The sequence below is a fragment of the Cervus canadensis genome, chromosome 11 (genome assembly GCF_019320065.1).
Source record: "Cervus canadensis isolate Bull #8, Minnesota chromosome 11, ASM1932006v1, whole genome shotgun sequence".
NCBI classification, from domain to species: Eukaryota; Metazoa; Chordata; class Mammalia; order Artiodactyla; family Cervidae; genus Cervus; species Cervus canadensis.
In genome coordinates, this window is record NC_057396.1 from 40,005,599 (window position 1) to 40,028,207 (window position 22,609).

Consider the following 22,609-nt stretch of genomic DNA (forward strand, 5'->3'; position numbering starts at 1 on the left):
GTTTTCTAGTTCTGAGCAGCTTAGGCATAAAAGAAAATGTGTTCATTCTAGTCAAACTCCCCATATGCCCCATAGAGAATCCTTGCAAAGTCTGGAATTGTGATTCAGTTGGCGCTTTTGTTCAATGATCTTTTTCCTCTTTAAACTCAAAGCTCTTGATCTCATTGTAGGTGTGTTTCACAGATTAGTTGTGGGACTTTGGCAAAATTATTTAATGTCTCTAAGTCTCTGCTTCTGTGAAATGACGCTAATCATAGCACCTTGCTCCTTTGGGTTGTTTCCAGGACCAAATGAGATAATATGTGTAAAGCTTATTGCACGGTTGCCATGCCCTTCTCCAGGGGATCTTCCCAACCCAAGGATCAAACCCGTGTCTCCTACATCTTGTGCATTGGCAGCAGGGTTCTTTACCACTAGTGCCACATGAGAAGCCCTGGTAGATCACAAGTAGTCAACAAATGTTAGCCATCAGAAAGCCTGTTTGATGGTTCTGATGATGTTGTTAAGTATTATACGAGGGAACCCACTTCAGTGTATTTAGTTTATATTCATATCCTAAAATAAGATACAAGATGTTTGTTGTTTAACAACACCAAAAAATATGATCAGAAGCATAGTTTATTAACTTCCTTGTAGTTTATTCTTTCAGGAGATGTTTACTAGGATTTGCTCTTTGTAATGTATTGCCATTATTAAAAATATGAAGCATGCTATTTTGCATAGCTCATCTGTAAGACACTTGAGATCACCCTCCCCATAGCCAACAGTCAGTTCAGTTCAGTTGCTCAGTCATGTCTGACTCTTTGTGACCCCATGGACCCCAGCACTCCAGGCTTCCCTGTCCATAACCAACTCCTGGAGTTGCTCAAACTCATGACCTTCGAGTCGGTGATGCCATCCAACCATCTCATCCTCTGTAATCCCTTTCTCCTGCCTTCAATCTTTCCCAGCATCAAGGTCTTTTCCAATGAGTCAGTTCTTTGCATCAGGTGGCCAAAGTATTGGAGTTTCAGCTTCAGCATCAGTCCTTCCAATGAATATTCAGGACTGATTGCCTTTAGGATTGACTGGTTGGATCTCCTTGCAGTCCAAGGGACTCTCAAGAGTCTTCTCCAACACCGCAGTGCAAAAGCATCAATTCTTCGGAACTCAGCTGTCTTTATAGTCCAACTCTCACATCCATACATGACTACTGGAAAAACTGTAGCTTTGACCAGATGGACCTTTGTTGATAAAGTAATGTCTCTGCTTTTTAATATGCTGTCTAGGTTGGTCATAGCTTTTCTTCCAAGGAACAAGCATTTTTAATTTCATGGCAGCAGTCACCATCTTCAGTGATTTTGGAGCCCAAGAAAATGAAGTTCCCACAGCCAACAGAGAGTGAGCATTTCAAAACACAGCTTCTGGTTGTATTCTTTGCCTTTCAATGGCTCTTTCAGGATAAAATCCAATCCTTCAGGATAAAATCCAAAGGCCTGACACTCAAGGACTTTTTCAATCTATCTCTCTTTCCCAAAATTTCTTCCTCCTCTTTCCTCCCATATGTCAGACATGAATCTTTACAAACTTCCCCTTTGCCTATCTGGGGAGCTGCTACTCATCCTTCAAGCCGTCTTGAAGATGTGGCCTCTTCTAGGAAGGCTTCCAGAATGCCACCAGCCTGAATTAATAGCACCTTCCTATCTATTATTCCAATACCAATCTTATGTTCAGTGAATGATTTTCACCTTTATACTCCTGACAATCCCATGATTGTCATGAAGCAGGGGATGTCATCAAATGTTTGTGTTCAAAACTATTGAGGAAAAAAAAAAAACTATTGAGGACCACTGTGATCCCTGCCCTCAAGGAGCTCAAGGTATAGGGAAAGAGGACCTGTAAATGCCCCTAACAGAGGGTGACAGGGATCATGGCAGATGAGTGTGCATAAGGAACCCAGAGATGGCACATGTTCTGTATTGAGGGGAATTGTATAGGAAAGTGTGGGGTCAATGCCATCAGTTGACCTTCATCCCCAGCACTCATATCATCCTTCTTGGGCTCTGTCCTCTCACTGACCAGATCATTTCCCCCTTTGGCTAGTCAGTTGCAGGGCTGGGACATATTATGACGGAGCACAGGAACGCTGTATTTTATGTCCAAATGGAACCTTCCAAAACGAGGAAGGGCAAATTATATGCGAACCATGTCCAAGACCAGGAAGTCCTGGGACCCTGAAGACCCCAGAAGCTTGGAATGTGTCTGAATGTGGAGGTAAGAATCCTGTCTGTCCCTTCTTACTCCTCCAGTCTCTGAAATCATTGTTGAGACAGAAGGCATAAATAACATCATAATGCAGAAAATGTGTACTGCACCATGGAATGAATTCCTACTGGTAGAAACTTTATTGGGCTCATCTTATTTGCTGAATAAATAAATGAAGACCTGATATAATACATTGGCAGAGAAAATATGTATATGTTGCAATTGCATGTTTCATCATTGTAAATAAATAACCTCTGAGACCTGAGTGATCAACCAGTGTGGAGGGACTATCTGAAAGTGTCAAAAAATGGAGAAAATAGCTCTGATTATTTCAAGCTTTCATCTCAAAGTCATAGCTTATTGATTTTTTTTTTAATTGGAGGATAATTACTTTACAGTGTTGTGTTGGTTTCTGCTGTACAATAACGTGAATCAGCCATAAGTATACATATATCCCCTCCCCCTTGAACTTCCCTCCCACCTCCCACCCCATCCTACCCCTCTAAGTCATCACAGGGCACCAAGCTGAGCTCCCTGAGTTATATAGCAACTTCCCACTAGCTATTTTACATATGGTAATGTTTATGTTTCAATGCTACACTTTCAATTTGTCGCACTCTCTCCTTGCCCTGCTGATTTTTTTTTAAAGTGTCCATCTGGCTGTTTTGTTAAAACTCCGTGAAGAGTTTTTAATCATCTTCTGTAAAATATTAGCTCTGGAGCCACACTTACTTGGGTTCTGTGGGCTTTTTTCCTAGTTACTGGGAATGTCTTTATTAAACAGTAGAAGGGCCAGCTGTCCTGACACTCTGTGGGCTCAAATGGATGGTGTGATTTAATCTGGCGATTTTTAGGTGATGTCCAGGGCTGAGTGCACCGGGGCCCCAGCGACCCTGCCTCTCTTTCTGGTGACCTCTGGAGCCAATTTTAGTTCCCTCCTTAATGACTCCAAACTCAGCTACAGGACCTTTTCTGATTTAAAAATCAGATCCTCAGATTGACTGTGTGACTCCTAGCCTCAACTTTGGCCTGTTATGAAATCCTAGAACCAATGGTAAGATTGATAAGGAGGTACTTTGGGGGCATCTGTTCACACTTGTATGTGATCTCAATAATATACATATTTATAGTAAATAAGAACACTAGTAATAATAATGTATTGAATACTTACCTGTGTCAGGCATCATGAAGGCATTTATGGATAGTTCAGTGAATTACTCATGTGGTTGTTGTATCACTACAAAAACTTTATGAGGTTAAAATGACTCATTCACGGTCACACAGCCAAAGAGTAGAGGATTTAGAATCAGAACCCAGGTCTGACAGAATCCAGACTCCTCCTTCAGGTATATTTGTTAAATACTGTTATAGCTATAACTTATGGTTAGAAAGAAAACTGAAAACTAATAGAGGAGAGAGGATTAGGAATGTAAGAGACAACAGATTTCTTTTTATAGCATCTTGTTAATGACAAGCTAATTCCTAAGTAAATATATGCTTTTAGAAATCCTTTTGTTTATGGCTGTGATTCTTGTCATAAACTAAAATAAATAAATAAGGTGTTTAAGGCTTCCCAGGTGGTGCAGTGGTAACGAATCCACCTGCCAGTGCAGAAGACTCAGGAGACCTGGCTTCCGTCCCTTGTTTGGGAAGATCCTCTGGAGAAGGAAATGGCAACCCACTCCAGTGTTCTTACCTAGAGAATCCCCATGGACAGAGGAGCCTGGCAGGCTACAGTCTATGGGGCTGCAAAGAGTCGGACATGACTGAGCGACTGAGCACACACATACACACACACACACACACACACACACACACACACACACACACACACGTGTTTAAATAAATGGCTCTGGGTCCCTCTGTTACTGTGGATGGGACTGGCTGTATTTAGTAGACTAAATGAGGGAGGCCGGGACACTCCTCTTCAGTGTAAGGAGATGTAACTTAGTAAATAAAATTGGTAAAAACCGGTAGACCCTTCCATAACCAAGAGTCTTTTTATCCCAAGATGTAATCAGCTGGGTGACTGCAGGCAGAGAACCCTCTCTCTGGGGGCTCCAGCACTGCAGTGGCTGCCCGGGCCCAGGTAGTCCTCAGCCAGCAGCATACTCAGGCCTCCTCCATACTTCAGAAGGGCCAACGCTTGTCTCCATCTCTGCCCTGTGGGTAAACATCAGGCACCCACATGCCACTTCATTGGGGTCAGCTGGAGGGCAGGACAAGGCTTCTGCTTGCTGAGGTGGGAGCCGGGATCAGCGCGGGCGGACAGGCCTGACCACATCTCTCTGATCTCACTTGCAGAGAGGTGGGGCAGGCGCTCCCCGGGGGCCTTGCTCACCTAGGGTCCTTCCTCCCCCAGGTCTGTGCCAACCTGGTGAATACTCTGCGGATGGCTTCACACCCTGCCAGCCCTGTGCCCGGGGCACATTCCAGCCTGAAGCCGGCCGCACTTCCTGCTTTCCCTGTGGAGGGGGCCTCCCCACCAAACACCCTGGAGCCACTTCCTTTCAGGACTGTGAAACCAGAGGTGAGGACTTGGCAGCTTGCCTTTTCCCCAAGTGGAATTTTCCTTTTGAGGACCAAGGAGTCTAGTACAGCTCCGATCAAGCCCAGCCCGAGGCGCCCTGTGTGGAACTCAGTGGCAGAGAGCTTAGATCCCCAGGGTGACTCATTCCTGCAGGATGGGCAGGGAGCACAGGAACTGCCCAGACATGGGCCTCCTCACCCTCCCACCGTGGCCCCTTTGGATGGGGCTGACTGCAGGGAGACCAGGGAGAAGCACGCAGGTTTAGTCTGCAGGCTCCCTCTGCTCCTTCCTTCCAGGCTTCCTCTAGCGCGTCACCCTTTCCTAGAGCTCCCTGCTCCAGAACAGACCCTGCCCCTTCTCTGGAGCCTTACCCTCCTCCTGCCAGAGTTCATCCTGGAGCCTGGGGTCAGCTCTGTGCCCCTCCATGCTCACAAGCTGCTGTGCGTGAAGACAGAGCTGTGAGCATTCATGTCTGATGGCACAGACCCTAAACTCAGAAGATACACTCGTACCTCATTCCCTTTGTAATTTTCTCAGTGTCATGAGTCACAGGTCCCACCCAAGCTGGCTATTTAGAGAATTAAGTGTTGATTAGCCCCAGATTAGTAGGAAAGCTGTACTTCATTTGGGCATAAACATTTCTTTCATGAACTGTGAAATTTCTTGTGTTGCATTTGATAAAAATAGTCTTTTGTTGTTGTTGTTCTCTCCACCCTCCCCCACTCCTGCAGTTCAGTGTTCACCTGGACATTTCTACAACACCACTACTCACCGATGCATTCGTTGCCCAGCAGGAACATACCAGCCAGAATTTGGAAAAAATCATTGTGTTTCCTGCCCAGGAAATACCACGACTGACTTTGATGGCTCCACAAACATAACCCAGTGTAAAAGTAGGTTTCTCTCTAAGGCTTTTCACGGTGGTGCTTCAGAGGGCAAGTGCATGGGCCTACCTGGGGGTGGGGGATGGCAGGGGTCCTTGGTTCATTCGGGACCATGGAGCCACTCTTAGCCCTGCTCAGGGCTCTGCTGATCAGTGCTGGACCCTTAGGTGCTCACCTGTGTTTATCCAGTCTACTTCTGCAGACAGGCAAGCTGTCCTGGCTGTAATTTCCTGCTAAGGGCAAAATGTCAGGTCAGCCCTGTTCAGCAAGCGCTGTTTGAGGATCTGTAACGTGTCAGGCACTGCAGGCAGAATAAGTCCTTGGTTTGGCAGCAGCACCAGCTGTGGGATTGTGGAGGAAGGAGCCACTCCCTCTGTCTGGTGCTGTGCTGTGCTTAGTCGCTCAGATGTATCCGACTTTTTGTGACCCCATAGACTGAAGCCCACCAGGCTCCTCTGTCCATGGGGATTCTCTAGGTAAGAACACTGGAGTGGATTGCCATACTCTCCTGCAGGGGATCTTCCCAACCCAGGGACTGAATTCAGGTCTCCTGCGTTACAGTCGGATTCTTTGCTGACTGAGCCACCAGGGGAACCCCCCTCTGGAGAGATGAGGACAGGCTTCAGGAGGGTAGGAGAAGGTTTTGATGGCGAAAGTTGGCGGAGAGCAGGTGAATGAGCCTCAGGCCCAGGAGAGCAGCTGGGAGGAAGCACAGACTCAGGAGAGTAAAAGGCTTTGTGGGAGGAAACCTCTGGACCTGATCATGGAATGTGCTTGCAGGGAGTCTGAGCAGACCAGAAAGGGAGGCCTTATTGACCAGAAAAGGAAGAAAAAGCACAGCCTAAAAGTTGAGAGTTATGTTTTATTCGGTGCACCAAACTGAGAACTTAAGCCTGGAATGCAGCCTCTCTGATATGGAACTGCTCCAAAGAGGCAAGGGAGGAGCCAGGATACACAGCAGTAAAGAGAGACTAGGTCGTCGGAGCATCAAAAGAATACTGTTAATCAAGGAAAACCAGACATCTCAAGTTCAGGAATTTAACACTTTTCTGTGTATGGGAAGATGCAAGCATCTGGGCTCACTGATATCATTCCTTTGATATGCACCTCAGCTATCTGGGGCCAGTGCCCTCTGCTTTCTCATCCTGAGTCTCCTCAGGGTGCATCCTTTGGGGTGCCTGCAGTGTCTCATGGCTTGATGGCCGCAACATCCTTTGTTTACTGCTATAGCAGGCAGCATTGTTTCACTGTAGTCTTGACTGCCAGGCTAGAGAGTTTGGTTTGTATTCTGTAGGAATGGAGAGGTAAGTCATTCAATGACTTGTTGTGTGGTTTGTTTGATTGTTGTTTCTAACCACCATGTGAAATTCTCTAGTACAGGCCAAAAGACAATCTTAGCTGATTCAGTGTCATTAAGACTGCAATGGAGGGGAGCAGAAGGCCTCCCCAAACTGGAAGAGTAGGGGATTGGAGGGGTGAATCATTGGAATTTATGACTGGAAGAGTATCTAGTTTTCTCTCTATCCCAACGAAGTCCTTTTAATAACACCCTCATAAGTGCTGTCGTCTCTTTTTGAACATTGTCCTTAGCAGGAAGCTTACTGCTGCTCATGATATCCTAGTCTGTTGGTAGATTACACTTGGTCAGTTCACAGTGTGAGAAGATAAGAATTTTTCTCCCTACCAAGATGAATCTGTTTCCTTGTCCTCCCATCCCTGGTCCTCAATTGTTTCTTAGTTCCTCAGGCGGCCAGTCAGGCTCAGAGGTATCCAGGGCTCTGCCCTCCCCCTTTTCTCTTCCAGGAACAAAAGCCTATTTATTTATTTTTTTCTGTTAGGAATAATAAATCCAAGTTACAACTAGAAAGGCCAAAGGTAGTCCCTTCAAGATCTTCTTGAACACACTCACCTGATAGTTTTAAACAATAAGCTCCTTAAGGGCAAGAATATTTGTTGGATGAGTGGAGAGATAGTTAGTGAAGATGTGGCTGAGTGGAGCGTGTGTGTGTGTGTGTGTGTGTGTGTGTGTGCCCACAAGTGTGTATTCTCCTTGTCTTTGGTGCCAGAGGCGAATATGTATCATGCCCCATGCTGACTGATAGCTGAATGGAATTCTCTTCCCCACTTGAAAAGAAAACATGGTCTTGACCAGAGAGAAAAGTGAGAGTATAGCTGTCAAGTCTTCCTCAGAGATGTCTAGGAAAGGGTAGAATACCCTCTGCTGAAGAGTCAGCTCTGTTTTCCCTATTTTGACAGACCTGCCAGTTCTGTACCACCCGTTCCCCCAGCGCTTGGACTTTGTAAACAGAACAATAAAGAATAAAGTTATTCTTTTGTTTCACAAACACCTGCCCCTGACCTTCAAGTTGAGGAGAAAATGAGGCCCTGGGAACTCAGAGGGGTGGGCTCTGTGTGGAAAGTTAATGTACTTGGGCTCCCAGCAGGGGTTGGGGGGTTGGGTGGGTGGGGGCTGGTACAGACTTGTTCCCACAATGGTGTCGCTTTCAGGCCCTGTTCCTCTATGGCAACAGAGATGCAGTGGTTCTCCCTAGCCAAGCGGGTGCTGGCCGTGATGCGATGATGGCTCTGTGGTACTTTCATGACTCGTGGCATTTCCTCTTCCAGACAGAAGATGTGGAGGGGAGCTGGGTGATTTCACCGGATACATCGAATCCCCAAACTACCCAGGCAATTACCCAGCCAACACAGAATGCACCTGGACCATCAATCCACCCCCTAAGCGCCGCATCTTGATTGTGGTCCCTGAGATCTTCCTGCCCATAGAGGACGACTGTGGAGACTACCTGGTGATGCGGAAAACCGGTACGTCTCACCCCTCTGCTCCGCTCCCTTTCTGAGGCCAGCAGGGAAGCCTGATGGCACACTACCTGGCTTTATTATTTAAAAAAAATTTTTTTTATTGATGTAGAGTTGATTTACAAGATCATGTAAGTTTCAGGTGTACAAAACAGTGATTCAGATTCTTTTCCCTTGAAGGTTATTACATAACATTAAGTATAGTTCCCTGTGCTGTACAATATGTTCTTGTTGGTTATGCCTGACTTTAAACAGGAGATGCAGGCCTAGAATGCCACCCTGTATTAGAACAGAGATGAGACATGAGTTTATAGAGTTTGTCAAGAAAACAAAATTTAGACAAAACCACAGGTTGAGACCTCCTGTTGAACCCTAAAGGAAGCAGTCCTGCAGGTCGGTCTCCCCTCTGTGCTCACTGGGAAACTTCTTTGGCAAGGACACAGTGTCAGTGAACCTCAGGGAGGGCTGACTTCAGGACTCCAGACACAGGCCTCACCCTGGGAAACAACTCATGGCTTGGGCACTGAACAAGACCAAGGGCCTGGTCCAGCCAGGAGGGACCCACCTCCTATCCTGACGCATGACCCGGTGTCCATAAAAGGATACTGCCATCAACACAGCTTAGAGGCAGCACAGTGAGGGGGCTCTGCAGCTCGACTTCCTGGGTCAGAAGCCCAACTCCACCTCTTATTAGTTCTATGATCTTGGAATACATTCTGGAACTTTCTGCCTCAGTGTGCTCATCTGTTAAAATGAGGATAATAATAGATGCTACCTCATAGGGTTGTCATGAGGAATAAATCAGTTTATATTTGCAAAGCACTGAGAATAATAATGACACACCAGGCCACCACATACTGTTTGCCATTCTTATTATTGGTTACAGTGCCTGAGGTCAGGTGTGAGTCTGAATCCTGATTTTTCCACATGCTGGCTGTGTGACCCTGTGTGATCCATATACTTAATCTCTCTATAAGTGAGGGAACCACTGCACCAACCTCCTCTTGTTTGGGGGAGGGCAGGGTTAAGTGAGATGAAGTCCATAAAGTGCAGAGCACACTGCCTGGTCCTAGAAAGCATGCAGCCAATGGTGGTGATTATCACTAGGTTACAGCAGGTTGGCTCTAGAATGTGAGGGTCCTAACTCAGCTCCTGCATGACTGCTGCAGCCTTAGCTGCTGCTGTTTGGCAGCCAGGGGCCTTGCAGTGAGCTGCCCCTGGGGCCCACCGTCACCAACTGCATCCACTAGGTATCCAGTACTAGATTTCCAGTCCCTTCTGAGGACTCCACTGGTCCTGAAGAACCCTTGCACATGACTTGTTCTGTGGCATGAGTATCTGAAAAGATGAGTGTCCATTGTCTGCAGGCTCCGTGGTGACTTGAACCCCATCCCCTCCCACTTCCCTTGGCAGCTTCATCCAATTCTGTGACAACATATGAAACCTGCCAGACCTATGAACGCCCCATCGCCTTCACCTCCAGATCCAAGAGGCTGTGGATTCAGTTTAAGTCCAATGAGGGGAACAGCGCCAGAGGGTTCCAGGTCCCATACGTGACGTACGATGGTGAGCACTGTGAAGCTCAGGCTGCAACATGTGTAAGGAGCAGCTCTGGTCTGAACAGAACCCACTCTGGGCCAGCTGGTGGAGTGCTGACAAGCACACGTGCTCAGCAAGGCAGGCAGGTTATGGAGACAGGACATTGCTGACTCACAAGTGCCAGTTTCTAAGCAGGCATCTGGGGACACTAACTACAGGCATGAAAAGATGTTTGAAAGAAAATAAAAGTGAACATAACTTGATGGGGTGGAATGTGGGCGTTGGAGTTAGGCAGGTTGGGTATTATCTGTTTTGTGACTTTCTGATGCTACCAACTCTAGGCTTCATTTTCTTAATATGTAGATGGAGATAGATAATCATTAGACTTAATGTGAGAGTTCAGTGAGATAATCCATAAAGAACTTGGTTTGGTGCCTGGCACATAGTAAATGCTCAGCAAATATTAACTTCTTATGATTGTGGCTTTTCTTATATGGAATCCTGAAAGTGAAAGTGAAGTCACTCAGTCGTGTCTGACTCTCCGCGACCCCATGGACTGCAGCCTACCAGGCTCCGCTGGCCAGGAGATTTTCCAGGCAAGAGTACTGGAGTGGGCTGCCATTTCCTTCTCCAATATATGGAATCCTAAGGATGGGGAAAAAGACCTGAGTTCTGGTCTTGTCTCTACCACTAACTTGCTGTTTAACTTTGGGCAAGTTAGATGACCTCTGGTTTTACTTTCTTCTTGTTAAATGAAGGGGTGGCCGATATGAGCCCTGGGGCCCTATCTAGTTCTGAGACTTGTATGACAAACATTTACTAGGAACACAAAATGAACTAGATTCTGTCCTGGAGGGACTGATAACCTAGTGGGGGAAGAGTCATCTATTCATCATGAACTTATTCATTCATCCATGCAACAAATATTTAATGAGCATCTACTATGCCAGGTATTGAATGAAGTGCTGGAGACAATGTGGTTAGTGACAGTCATAAAATGTATATGGTATCATAGATGCTACAACAGGGCATGCACAAGGCTCTGTGTGAGGACAGAGAAGGGGTTGCAGTTCACTTTGCATGGGTTTTTGGAGAGAATAAAACAAAGTCTCAAGAGGTTAGAGTCAAAAGAACTTATAAGTTTTCTTGTAAGTGGCAGGAAGAACATTCAGGAAAAGGAAATGACATAGGTGAAATAATGGAGTACTTGGCATGTTGGGGACTGATGATTTGGCCAATTGGTAGGGTGCATGGGGCTCAGCAGTGAGAGATGAGAGTAGTAGGAGGCAGACTTAGGCTATGACGAGACTCAAGTGCCAAGCTCAGAAGGGTAGACCTAATCTTATAGGGAGCCACTGAAGGTATTCAGGCAGACAAGTACGAAAAGTTGGTGTTTTGGAAAAACAGTATTCTATGGAGTTCCTAAGAACACCTCATAAAGTTTATTTCTAGCATGTGATAAAATCATCATCCTGGTGTCTGAAACATGTCAGAAACCAAGACAAGGGATCTCAGCATCAGACTCCTAGGTGGACACACGTGGCTCTGCCAGGAGACAGAATACCTCCTCTCCCCACAGGCAGCCAGCCCACAACCGCCCCCATCTGGGATGAGGAAGGCACCCAAAAACCACGGAGAAGCCAAAACAAATGTCACCAGAGCTCACACACTTTAGTTCAGGCTGTTCTCAACTCTGTGACACATGAAAACATCTTGCTTTTTTAATTAAAAAAATTCAAATAAAGAGTTGTCACTTGAACCGGAGAAAATTACATATAACTCTGGTTAGGCTCATGAGAATGGATCTGGCATGTCACAGCAGAAAATAGTTGAAAAATGCTGCTTTGGCCTTGCAGAAGCCTCTTAGGTCCTCACCAGAGCCTATTTAATATTTTTTCTCAACGTATATTTCAGACAAATCTGATATCTGGTTGTAAACCCAGAAGAACAGCAGTTGCATTGAGAAGGGGCAGCCGAGGCTGCTACAGACTAGCCCACTGGCCCGGAGAAGCAGGAGGGCCACAGCTGTGCTAACGTGTGCCGAACTTAGGAGGACCAGTGCCAAGTGCCCTTGACCCGGCACATTCCTCCCAGCTGCCCAGGCAGTAGATGCAACTGAATCTCTTTCCTGATTTATAGATGAGGCCGCTCTGGCTTAGAGATTTAAGTAAGCGCCCGAGGACACAGGAGGACAAAGTTGCAGGGCCTTTGCAGCTCCTGAGTTCTTTCCTACAACACTGGAGTGCTTTTCCATGACAACTGGAGCAAGTGAGGAGACAGTCATTCTTAAAAGCAGAGGAAAGATTAAAAAAAAAAAAAAAAACAAAGATGGTGCTTTTGAGGACTTCCCTAATGGTCAAATGGTTAAGGCTCTGTGCTCCCAACCTAGGGCTCCCAGGTTCAATCCCTGATCAGAGAACTAGATATCACATGCTGCAACTCAGACCTGGTGGAGCCAAATAAATAAATAAGAATTTTAAAAAAGACGGTGACCTGGAAGCATTTGGGATAGTGGCAGACAGCTCTCCAGCATAGTGACAGGCATTCCTAATGGTAAACTCCTCATCAGAAGGGGGCTAATTCTCTGAGGTAGAAACTCTGCAGCAGAGGAATTCAAGATTAAAAGAAAAATGTACCCTTGTTCATATTTTATAGATTTTGTATTCACTAAAATTAAAGGATAAGAAGAAAGAGACCAAATGAACAGAGGACCAGAGAATTGTACAAACATGTATTAAATTAGTAATTATGAGTATTATCCTATGAATTTCCATTTCCCATCACTTGACTAGGGGAAACTTTTTTGAGAACTCCTCCCACACAGTTCCAGTGATGTTCTTATGATTTGTTTGGTTTTGTTGCACATGATATGCATACAAAGAGGCACTTTTTTTCTGCCTGGAATTTTAAAGAGATTGTGTCTTGCATATGCTTGATTTGAATTATGACTGTAGAAAATAGGCTAGACTTTGAAATGCTACTGCATCAAGGAGGATGATGACTGAGAATTGAGCTTTCGGATTTAGCGACGTGAAGGTCACTGGGGACCCCAACAAGCCGTTTTGGGGGAGTGGTGGGGGCCACTGTTGACTGGAATGGGTTTGAGAGAGAAAGAAAAGAGTAGAATTGGAGGCAGTGATTGCTGACAATTCTTTTCAAGGAGTTTTGCTACGAAGGGGAGCAAAGACATGGAATGGAAGCTGGAGGGAGAAAGGAGGTCAAGAGAAGGTTTTTAAAAAAGCAAAAAACTAGAGACACAACAGCATGTTTGTTATGCTGATATGAAAGACTAGCAGAGAGAGAAAAGTCATAACATAGGAAAGGAAGGGCAGAATGACAGGAATAACGCCCTTGATTTGGTAAGAGAAGAGGGAGCTGGTGAGCAAAGTGGAGGGAGGAGCCTTGGCTGGATGCTCTGAGGTTTCATCCGAGGGAAAAGGAACAAGAGAGGGTGTACAGGTGCTGGTGGGTGACAGGAGGTGGGGGAGAGTCTGTGGGAGTCTCTGATTGGCTTCTTAGTATCAGAGGGGTCATTGTTCTCACGGCAGCTGTGTTACCCACCAGGGTTCTTGGCCTTCCCCAATCATTCCTAGAGGCCAGACAAGAAATTCAGGCAAGGCTTTACTGGGGCCCGGCTGCAGTGGCCAGGGGAGGGAGCACAAACAGTTTCCCTTGATTGCTTGCTCACTGCTCCCTGCTCCCCGAGAGGGTGCAAGCTTGTTCCTTATATGAGGTAAGGGTAGGGATGTGTCCAGGGGTCAGGCTGGAGGGGTGGCTTAGGTGTTTTGCCCACCCCTTTAGTGGTGGTGTATGCAGGGGCATGAGCAGTACCCTGCTTTTGCTCCAGGCTCTTCAAAAGTGGCGGTTGGGTTTTTTGGTCTCCTTGTATCTTTGGGGTCCAGAGTTTGCCCCAGCTGAATATGCATGCCGTTATTTTTTGTCCCATTCAGTTTCTTTGTATTTTGTTCCAGGAGTGGTGTGTCTAGGTGCAAGCATCGCAGCACTGCTGCACAGGGTCCCAGGTCCCAGCCTGTCTCAGTTGCAGAAAGGGCATTTCTCAGAACATTATTTGAACAATTAAAGAAAAGAGTGAGCTTGGAAATAACTAAACCATAGCAATGAAAAATATGTCCTTTTTTCAAACAGAGGACTACCAGGAGCTCATTGAAGACATAGTTCGAGATGGCAGGCTTTATGCATCTGAGAACCATCAGGAAATACTTAAGGTGAGTATGTACCTAGGTGGGCCTGGCAGTTACCCATGCCACAGAGGAAAGTTTCCTCTCCCACCACGTTGCTGCCTTTCAGACACTGAGCCTGCTCTGGGCTGAGGGCAGTGTTGTATCTTCACCAGACTTAGTTTCTTTAAAAAACAACAACAACAATAACAACAGGGAATTGCTTTTAGTGTTGTAGAATGTTTGTTGTGTTGTTTAGTCGCTAAGTCGTGTCCGAATCTTTTGCGACCCCATGGACTGTAGCCCCACCAGTCTCCTCTGTCCACAGCATTTTCCAGGCAAGAATACTGGACTGGGTTGCCATTTCCTTTTCCAGGGGAGCTTCCCAACCCAGGGATGGAACCCACGTCTCCTGCGTTGGCAGGTGGGTTCTTTACCACTGAGTCACCAGGGAAGTTGTTTTTAGTGTTGTCAAGTAAAGTTGTATTTTTTAATCTAGGAATGTGAGGAAGAGCAGTGGGAAACTTGTTTATCATAAATCCAAGCCAGCAGCAAATCATGTTTTCATGTTTATTCTCCAAATAGTTAAAGAGTCTTAGCTCCTTGTTCATCCTTCAAGCCTGAAGTTCACCAGCTTTCAGATATTTATAAGTATAAATAAACACTTGCCACATCACTAACCCTATAAATATTCCCCAAATTCCAAAGTTATCATGTGGTTTAGAAAAACAGTTTTTTATGTATTAAGTTTTCTGTTATAAAACTAATATGTGCTTTTTAAAGATCCTTGGGGAAAAAAAAACTGGAACAAAGGATAAAAATCAGAGGAAACAATTTTCACAAAGTGTTTTTCAGCTGATCAACTTACTATCTCACAGTGGGACATTATAGTTCCATTGGCAAAATGTCATCATGTTTAAATATTTTGGCCCAGTAACAAAAATTCTGTTCTTTTTAGGATAAGAAACTGATCAAGGCTCTGTTTGATGTCCTGGCCCACCCCCAGAACTATTTCAAGTACACAGCCCAGGAGTCCCGGGAAATGTTTCCACGATCCTTCATCCGATTACTCCGTTCCAAAGTGTCCAGGTTTTTGAGGCCTTACAAATAAGTCTGCCCACGTGCCACTTGACACAGTGTTCGGCCTATGGGCTGGCAGGACACAGCCATATGCTTCTGCAGCCAGCATAGACGGATAATGCTGCCTCTAGTAGCAGTGACTGGTTAGAGTTCAATTTTTATAGATAATACAGATATTTTGGTAAATTGAACTTGGTTTTTCTTTCCCAGCACTATAGATGTGGACAGAGAATGGGTTTGAGTCTTACCTGCTTCTCATTGGTGTGGGCAGCTGTCTTGGATACATCAAGGGCTGGCTGAGCTGAATTTCAGTCAGCTTAGGTGAGACTCATCTGTCCTTCTCGGTCCTCACTCCTCCTTGAGGGGGCTGCCTTGTCTGAAACCTCAGCTTCTTCCAGCATAGCCCTCCCTAAGGGAGCCCTCTGTACTCAGGTGTTGGCTCTGACCAGGCAGACCAGGAAAGGGGGAAGGAAGGGAAGGGGAGCCCTCCAGACACCGCTCACCTCCCCCCTGCCCAAGACATGGAAGGACCCGGTTTTCTCCACAGCCTTCTCCAGTCTGTGTGACTTAAATTTGATCCCAGAAGCTTGGATTCCAAGCAGTGATCACCAAAAAATACTTAAAGCAGAAAGAATTAGAAATAAAAAGGTAGAAACTCAGCACTTCCACAGACATGTGGACCTGTCGATGACCTTCCATGTTGCCAGTTTCCATCTCGTAGCAAATGTTCTGTGCTTCTCTTACAACTGCAGCTGTGCCTTCAGGGCACTGCTCTTCTGGGCACCAAGGTAGGGCCTGGACAGTGCAGATCCGACGTGATCTCCTGATGAATGTGACTCCATCCATCATGAAAAGGAGATTCACACACCCTGAGTCAGTACCGCCAAGGGTCCTCCTTCCACCTGGGCTTCCCACCACGGGGCGGTGAAGGCCCAGGTGGGAGTTGGTATGGCCCAGCCTGTCACGTTTGCCTTCCTTCCCCCGCTCCAAGCTCAGAGACCGGCTGGTCTCCGAGGGCATGAGCTGCACGCTCAGGGTGGCCTCACTCCCTTAATGGTCACACCACCGCCAGAAGCAGTTACGCTAATCCCAGCCTCTGAGTACCACAGAATCGTCTCACTTTCAGTCAACACAGTGGGACCTCACAATCATTTTCTCCCACAGGAATCTGATTTTTCAATACTATTGAATTTTTAAAAACCAAACTCCACAGGCAAAAATCTTATTACAGTGAATAAAAAAATTCTATCACACAAGCTGCCATTTCCCTAATGAAAGGGTTGCCTACAGGCAACCACAGTGTTTTATTTCAGTAACAAACTAACTCCACACACAATCAGTTCTCTACACCAAAGTACCAAAAAAATGATCAACAAATATTTCTGAAGAAAGTGAAGGTTATTTCATTATTGAATTAACTTTTTACCTCAGTGATTTTTTTAACCTATAAGCAATATTGATTTTTTAAAAGCCCTTAACCAAAGTTTTTTAATTTATCTGAATGGTCCTAAATACCCTTTTCTAAGTCTCTCGTGAAAAACTTGAATATCTTCACTTTTAAAGGTATCATTAATACAAGTCCTTGGAATTTATAATGCTGGAACTTGGCCTACATTTCTGAGTCTGACTATAAGATGAAAATTCAGTGTAATATAACATGAGTTAGTGACCTGACCGATGGGGTGAGCTGAACTGCACCATTCTGTCCAAGCATGTTAGTAACTATATGCTCAGGACTGTCTGGTTCTGTACTGCTGATTTCATAAGAAGGCAGCTGATGGCAGTACCTGGGGGTTGGAAGGAGGCTGCATGAACCTGGTCTCTGTGAAACATCCTCCAGGAGCTGGGCCATGCACGAGCCACTGAGGCCCTCATGCAGCTTCCTGTCTATACCCGTCAACCACTCTGAGAGACTCTGTGGTCCTGTTGGAAGGCTGGTGGGCGGGGGCTACTCATACTATCTGCTAAATCAATAAATAGTTAACTAATATCACCTCTTTGCCTTAGGGTTGCACAGTGACAAGACAAGGTCTTGTCATTTTAGAGCTTACCGTTTAGAAGGAGGAGACAATGAACAAATCAACATGAAAAGTATCAGCTTGTAGTAAGTGCTATGTTAAAAATTAAAATAGGTTAATATAACGGATGATGGTGTGGCTGTTTTAGGTTTGGGAATCGTGAGGGTCCTTCCGGGTAAATGATATTTCAACTGAAAAAAAATGGCAAGAATCAGCCGTGGGCCGATCAGGTGGAGGAACATTCCAGAGAGAGGAAAGTCATGTGCAAAGGCTATCCAGGCAGGAATAAACACATGTGTGGATCACAGACTAGTGAGAAGTCAAGAGGTATGAGATGAGGCTGGGAAACTGGATAGGGCCAGAACACACTGGGCTTTGGAATCCAGAATGAGGGGTGTGGGTTTAATTCTAAATATGTTGTGAAACTTTTGGAAGGGGTTTAAACAGAAAAGTGGGGTGATCTGATTGATGTTTTTAAAAGAGAGCTCTGGTTACTATATGAAGAATAGGTTTTAGAAAGCAGACATGGAGGCAGAGAGCAGTTAACAAATTATTGCCACCAACCAAGCAGCCATCCAGTGAGAGGTGAGGCTGGCTGGGCTAAGGCAGTCATAGTGGAGAGGATAGAACAGAAGGATTGTGGACATGTTTTGGGAGAGAGTCCCCAGAACTTCCAGATGATTGGATGGACAGGAAAGGGAAAGATAGCAACTGAAGGTGAATTCTAGTTGCCCAAATAACTGGTAGATGAAGATTGCAGAAGGAGCAGGTTTAGGACATGTGACAGTTCAAAAACTTGTCTACAAATTCTCTGATGCTTCTTCCATGGAAAGTTGAGGGTCTTTTAACCCCTCCCCTTGAATCTGGGATCTGTGACTGATGAACCAATACTCTATGGCAGAAGTAACATTTTACCAGTTTCTGGACCTGGGACTTAAGATACTGGCAATATCTGCTTCCTCTCCTTGGGAAACTTACTGGGCCCTCAGTCACTGTGCCTTGAGAAAGCCATAGCAGCTGGTGAAGAGGACCACCCCCCCCCAACCCCCATAGCCTAGCTGACTCTCAGGTGACAGCTAGCAAAACTTGTCAGCTAGGGGAATGAGCCACCTTAGAAATGGATTCTCCAGCTGATGCTTTGCTGGGCAGTTCCCACTGAACCATACCCAAATGACAGGTTTGTGAGCAAAATCAATGATCATTACTAAGTCATAGTGATTTATTATGCAATACAATGCTGGAAAAGAAGAGAAGGTCAAGAATTCAATTTCGACCATTCTGAGTATGAGATGTCTATCAGGTAACCAAATAAAGAGTTCAAATAGGCACCTGGTTCTGCGAAGTCCCAGGAGAGCTTGGGGCTGGAATATGAATTTTAATGTCACAGGATAAAGGATAAGACAGATTGAGGTCACCTGGGGAAAGTATGTAGATAAGACAAGGCAACTGTGAATTCTGGGGGTCCCCGTGTGGACACAGGGACAGAACTTACAGGAGCCATTGATTAAGTCAACAGGAAGAGGTCAGAGCTGAGCTCCGCCTTCTCAGAACTGAGTGGCAGAAGAGTCTGAACACGTCCTTCCCTCCAGCTGTGGATACTGTTCTCGAGCCATTTACTGAAGTGCTGCTTTTGTGGCTGCAGCCACGTTCCCCTTGAGTTTCCAGTGCTAATTAAAGAGTGCTTGCTGCTTCACACAAACAGATGATCATCTTCGCTTTGGAAAATTGCTTCCTCTGAATCACCCTCGCAGCTATTAAGTGTGTTGTCTGTAGGCACTCACTGGATTTAGGTTTGCAGGTGATTTTATAGTTGTCATGTGGAAACTTGGGGAAGGCAGCAGCTGTCCAGCACGAAGACTTGTGGATCTTTGCAGGAAGATGAGCCAGGGCTGCTGCCTGCTGCCCTCCACTGCAGACTCCTGCAGCCTGCTGGGAGGCAGGGGGCTCCCACACCCAGCCCAGCCTCCATCACCTCCTCAGCTCAGGAGACATGCCTCTGACTGGGGCTGTCAGTATCTCCGCTTCCTTTCACACAGCAGGATGGATGCTGGGAGCCTTACCCGTCTGCATCACTCTTGGTCAGTGTTTGGGAGGCATGTGGATTGGGTGGGGGTCGAGTAAAGTAGTTCCTTACCAAGTCAAGAGAACCTTGTCACCTGGGGCCTTCTTTCAGGCAAGGCATCAACTGACTCTGAACCCAGGTCCCGGGCATGGCCAGTAGCAGCCCATCCAGAAGAAATTAGAAGTCGTGGTTGCTTTTTCTCTGTGTCATCTTCTACTCCAGGGGCTTGTGAACCCAGCTCAGGGGTGTCCTGGGTATTTGTGGTACTCTGCTTCCTTCTCCCTTCAGGCAGTCCTGATTGGCCTACAGGAGACCAACCTCAGGGCCCTGATAGCCCAACAAGGCTGCCTCTATGATTGACAGCTATAAAGACATAACTACCTAGAAGGGATCACTTTTCAGAGAACACAGTAGGATTGATATAGATTTAGAAAGTGAAACCACTCTAATTCACAAGCAGGATGCTCTAGTGGAATAAAACCTATCTGCCATAAACAATGGTCATAACTCATCATCACTTGATTTTCAGAGTAGCTCATTAGTGGAATGTGCCTACAGACCTTAGTTTCTAATAATTCTTTGTTATGTGTTTGCTCATTCATTCGTTTATACATGTTTACTGAGGGCTTAAAAAGTATTAGGTATCAAGAAGCTGGTGATACTGTAGTGGGCAAGATGCTCTTGTGAAGTTTAGATTCTAGTTGGGGGAAACAGAAAATATGCATATAGTAAAGTCAAGGGTGATAACTGTTGTAGAGAAAGTTTAAAAGAGTTGAACATGTAGAGAATGAGGAGGTAGTGGGAGGGAGTTTCTACTTTAGATAGGATGAGCTCATCATTGGAATTGTGAATCCAGTTCCCTCCCAGAGCACTGGCTTCTTAAACCAAGCTGGCAGCACTGGCCCTGGCAAGTTCGTCTACCTACCCAGCAGGAGCTTGACAGTTGGTCTCAGGCCAGGCTGACCACAGCTCCAAGTGGTGAACGAGGCGTTTTGCAATTCCTAGAACAGGCGCCACCTAGTGATTGTAAATGGGATCCACCTGCGTTTCAGTCATCCCACTGCCTTGAAGCTTAAATGACAAGGGGGCTTAAATGCTCATAATTCAAGACTAAATGTTACCAATGGGATGCTGGGGGCTAGGGCTGTGGATTGATAACGGATTGATTGCATGTTGAATGTGTCTGTTTAGATCATTTCCTTCTCTCTGTCTGTCCCAGTGATTAATGACTAGGTAAGAAGTTATTGATCTTTGTGTGTGTGCATGTGTGTGTGCTCAGTCGCTTAGTCATGTCCGACTCTCTGAGATCCTATGGACAGTAGCTCACCAGGCTCCTCTGTCCATGGAATGTTCCAGGCAAGAATACTGGAGTGGGTTGTCATCTCCTCCTCCAGGGGAACTTCCCAACCCAGGGATCAAACCCACATCTCCTGCATCTCTTGCACTGGCAAGTGGATTCTTTACCACTGAGCCACCTGGAAAGCCCACATTGATCTTCAGGTCCTTTCAAACTATCAACAATGCTCTGAATCATGTCCATGTCCAAAGACACACATACTGCATTCATTCATTCATTGTTATGGTTGGATACATATTCCTGAGACAGGAGGAAGAAGGACTTGAAAGAATGAGGGGGAACAATTATTCACAAATTGTAATCTTGTGTAATAGTCACTGCATGTCCTTTCAACAGCTACCACTCTCCACTGACTTGGACTGTCCTCTGATCCTACATTCTTTTTATGAAAGTTTTGTTTGCTTATTTGCTTTTATTATTATTATTTTATTATTTTTTTGGCCACACCACATGACTTTGGGATCTAAGTTTCCCATCCAGGGATGGAAACCAGGTCCATGGCAGTGAAAGCCTGAGTCTTAACCACTGAACCACCCGTGGTTCAGTTCAGGGAATCCCCTGATCCTATATTCTATCCTAGGGCTGAAGGATAACTTGGAGGCACAGTTTGGAGTTTTCCATCTTTCCCTTGTGCAGTGCAAAAAGCAGAAATACAAACCTATCTCAGATCTGAGCTTTATTGCTGGCTTTGCCTTGTTATACACACTTTGTGTGAAATTTTGAAAAAATTTAATAGTTTCTGAGCAGGAAATGGAACCAGTATCCCAGGGAGGACAGACCCAGCAATGTGTGACTGACACAGTCACAGCCAGCAGAAGAGTGTGGCGGGAAAGGGTGTGAGGTGGTGGTGAACCCTGGCCGGGCTTGCTGGGCTCAGTCCTCTGCAGCCTCGTGTGTCACTGTGTGTGACCACAAACTGGTCATCGTTACACAGAGCCAGTGCGGCTGCAGCCAATGGTGCCTGTCCATCCACAGCAGAGTGGTAATGGTGGCAAAGCAAGCATATGTGCCCAGAACCTCAATGTTAGAACCAGGTGACTTGGTTTGAGGAAGGCAGTTTTTAGCAGCCACATCAGGCACCAAAGCTGAAGTTTCGAGTGATGTGAGTACAACTAGAAGAGGCTTGGTAAATCATCACTCAGGGTTTCCAATGAGGAACTGAAGGGACTCAAGCAGCATGATTCACCTGATAGTCCCCCTCTCAGTATTCCCAATGTACTTTTCTGAGAATACATTCATTTTCTTTATCTAAATGAAAGAGTTCTCTAAAATCTATCTTTCATAATGTTCATTTTTCTCCAAGACTCCCATTGTGTCCTCTGCAGTACCTGGATTTGTCCTCTGCATCTGCCACTTCATAGCTGTGTGACCTTGCACCAATTACTTGACCTCTCTGTGCCTCCGTTTCCTTATATAGTATCTTTTTTTTTTTTTTTTTTTTGGTCTGGCTATTGAGTGTAAAAACTGATAAACATCTTTTACTATTGTGATTATGTAACTGTTATTTGTTTTAATACCATTGTATCATGATTGGTCAACAGAAAATAATAGAATTCTTTTTTCTTTTTTAATAGAAATCTATATCACTAAATCTAAAAACAAAAGAAAAAAAAAGATAAAGATAGTCCTTACTGGATAGGGTTTTGTGAGAATTAGAGTTCAAACATGGAAAACTCTTGGAAAACTGCCTAGAAGGTAGTATGGACTCAGTACATTTTGGCTATCATCATTATCATCATCATCATCTTCCAGTACTTGAGACTAGAGAAGTTAAATCCAAGATACATTTTAAAAATGTGTTCATAATCTGCTAGTTTCTCCCATTTCACTGAAACAGAAAATCCTCTGGTTACAAGCTTTCTGGTGGGTTGTGTTCTAGGAACAGAAGAATTAGAGGTTG

General features: G+C 45.4%; 1 protein-coding gene across 6 annotated transcripts in view; it reads left to right on the forward strand.

Moving 5' to 3' along the window:
• The window catches only part of SCUBE2 (signal peptide, CUB domain and EGF like domain containing 2), a 69,625-nt gene extending 52,211 nt beyond the window's left edge, over positions 1–17,414 (forward strand). For 3 of the 6 annotated variants that reach the window (XM_043481749.1, XM_043481747.1, XM_043481753.1), the window contains 7 exons: positions 2,083–2,253; positions 4,607–4,774; positions 5,506–5,667; positions 8,284–8,481; positions 9,889–10,041; positions 14,161–14,240; positions 15,151–17,414. In XM_043481749.1, the coding sequence (XP_043337684.1) occupies positions 2,083–2,253; positions 4,607–4,774; positions 5,506–5,667; positions 8,284–8,481; positions 9,889–10,041; positions 14,161–14,240; positions 15,151–15,303 (1,085 nt within the window). In that variant the 3' untranslated portion in view covers positions 15,304–17,414. Of the gene's footprint in view, positions 1–2,082; positions 2,254–4,606; positions 4,775–5,505; positions 5,668–8,283; positions 8,482–9,888; positions 10,042–14,160; positions 14,241–14,520; positions 15,033–15,150 lie in introns of those variants that run through there. The other 3 variants (XM_043481748.1, XM_043481751.1, XM_043481752.1) reach the window with 3 other exon arrangements.
• Positions 17,415–22,609: the final 5,195 nt, after the last annotated feature.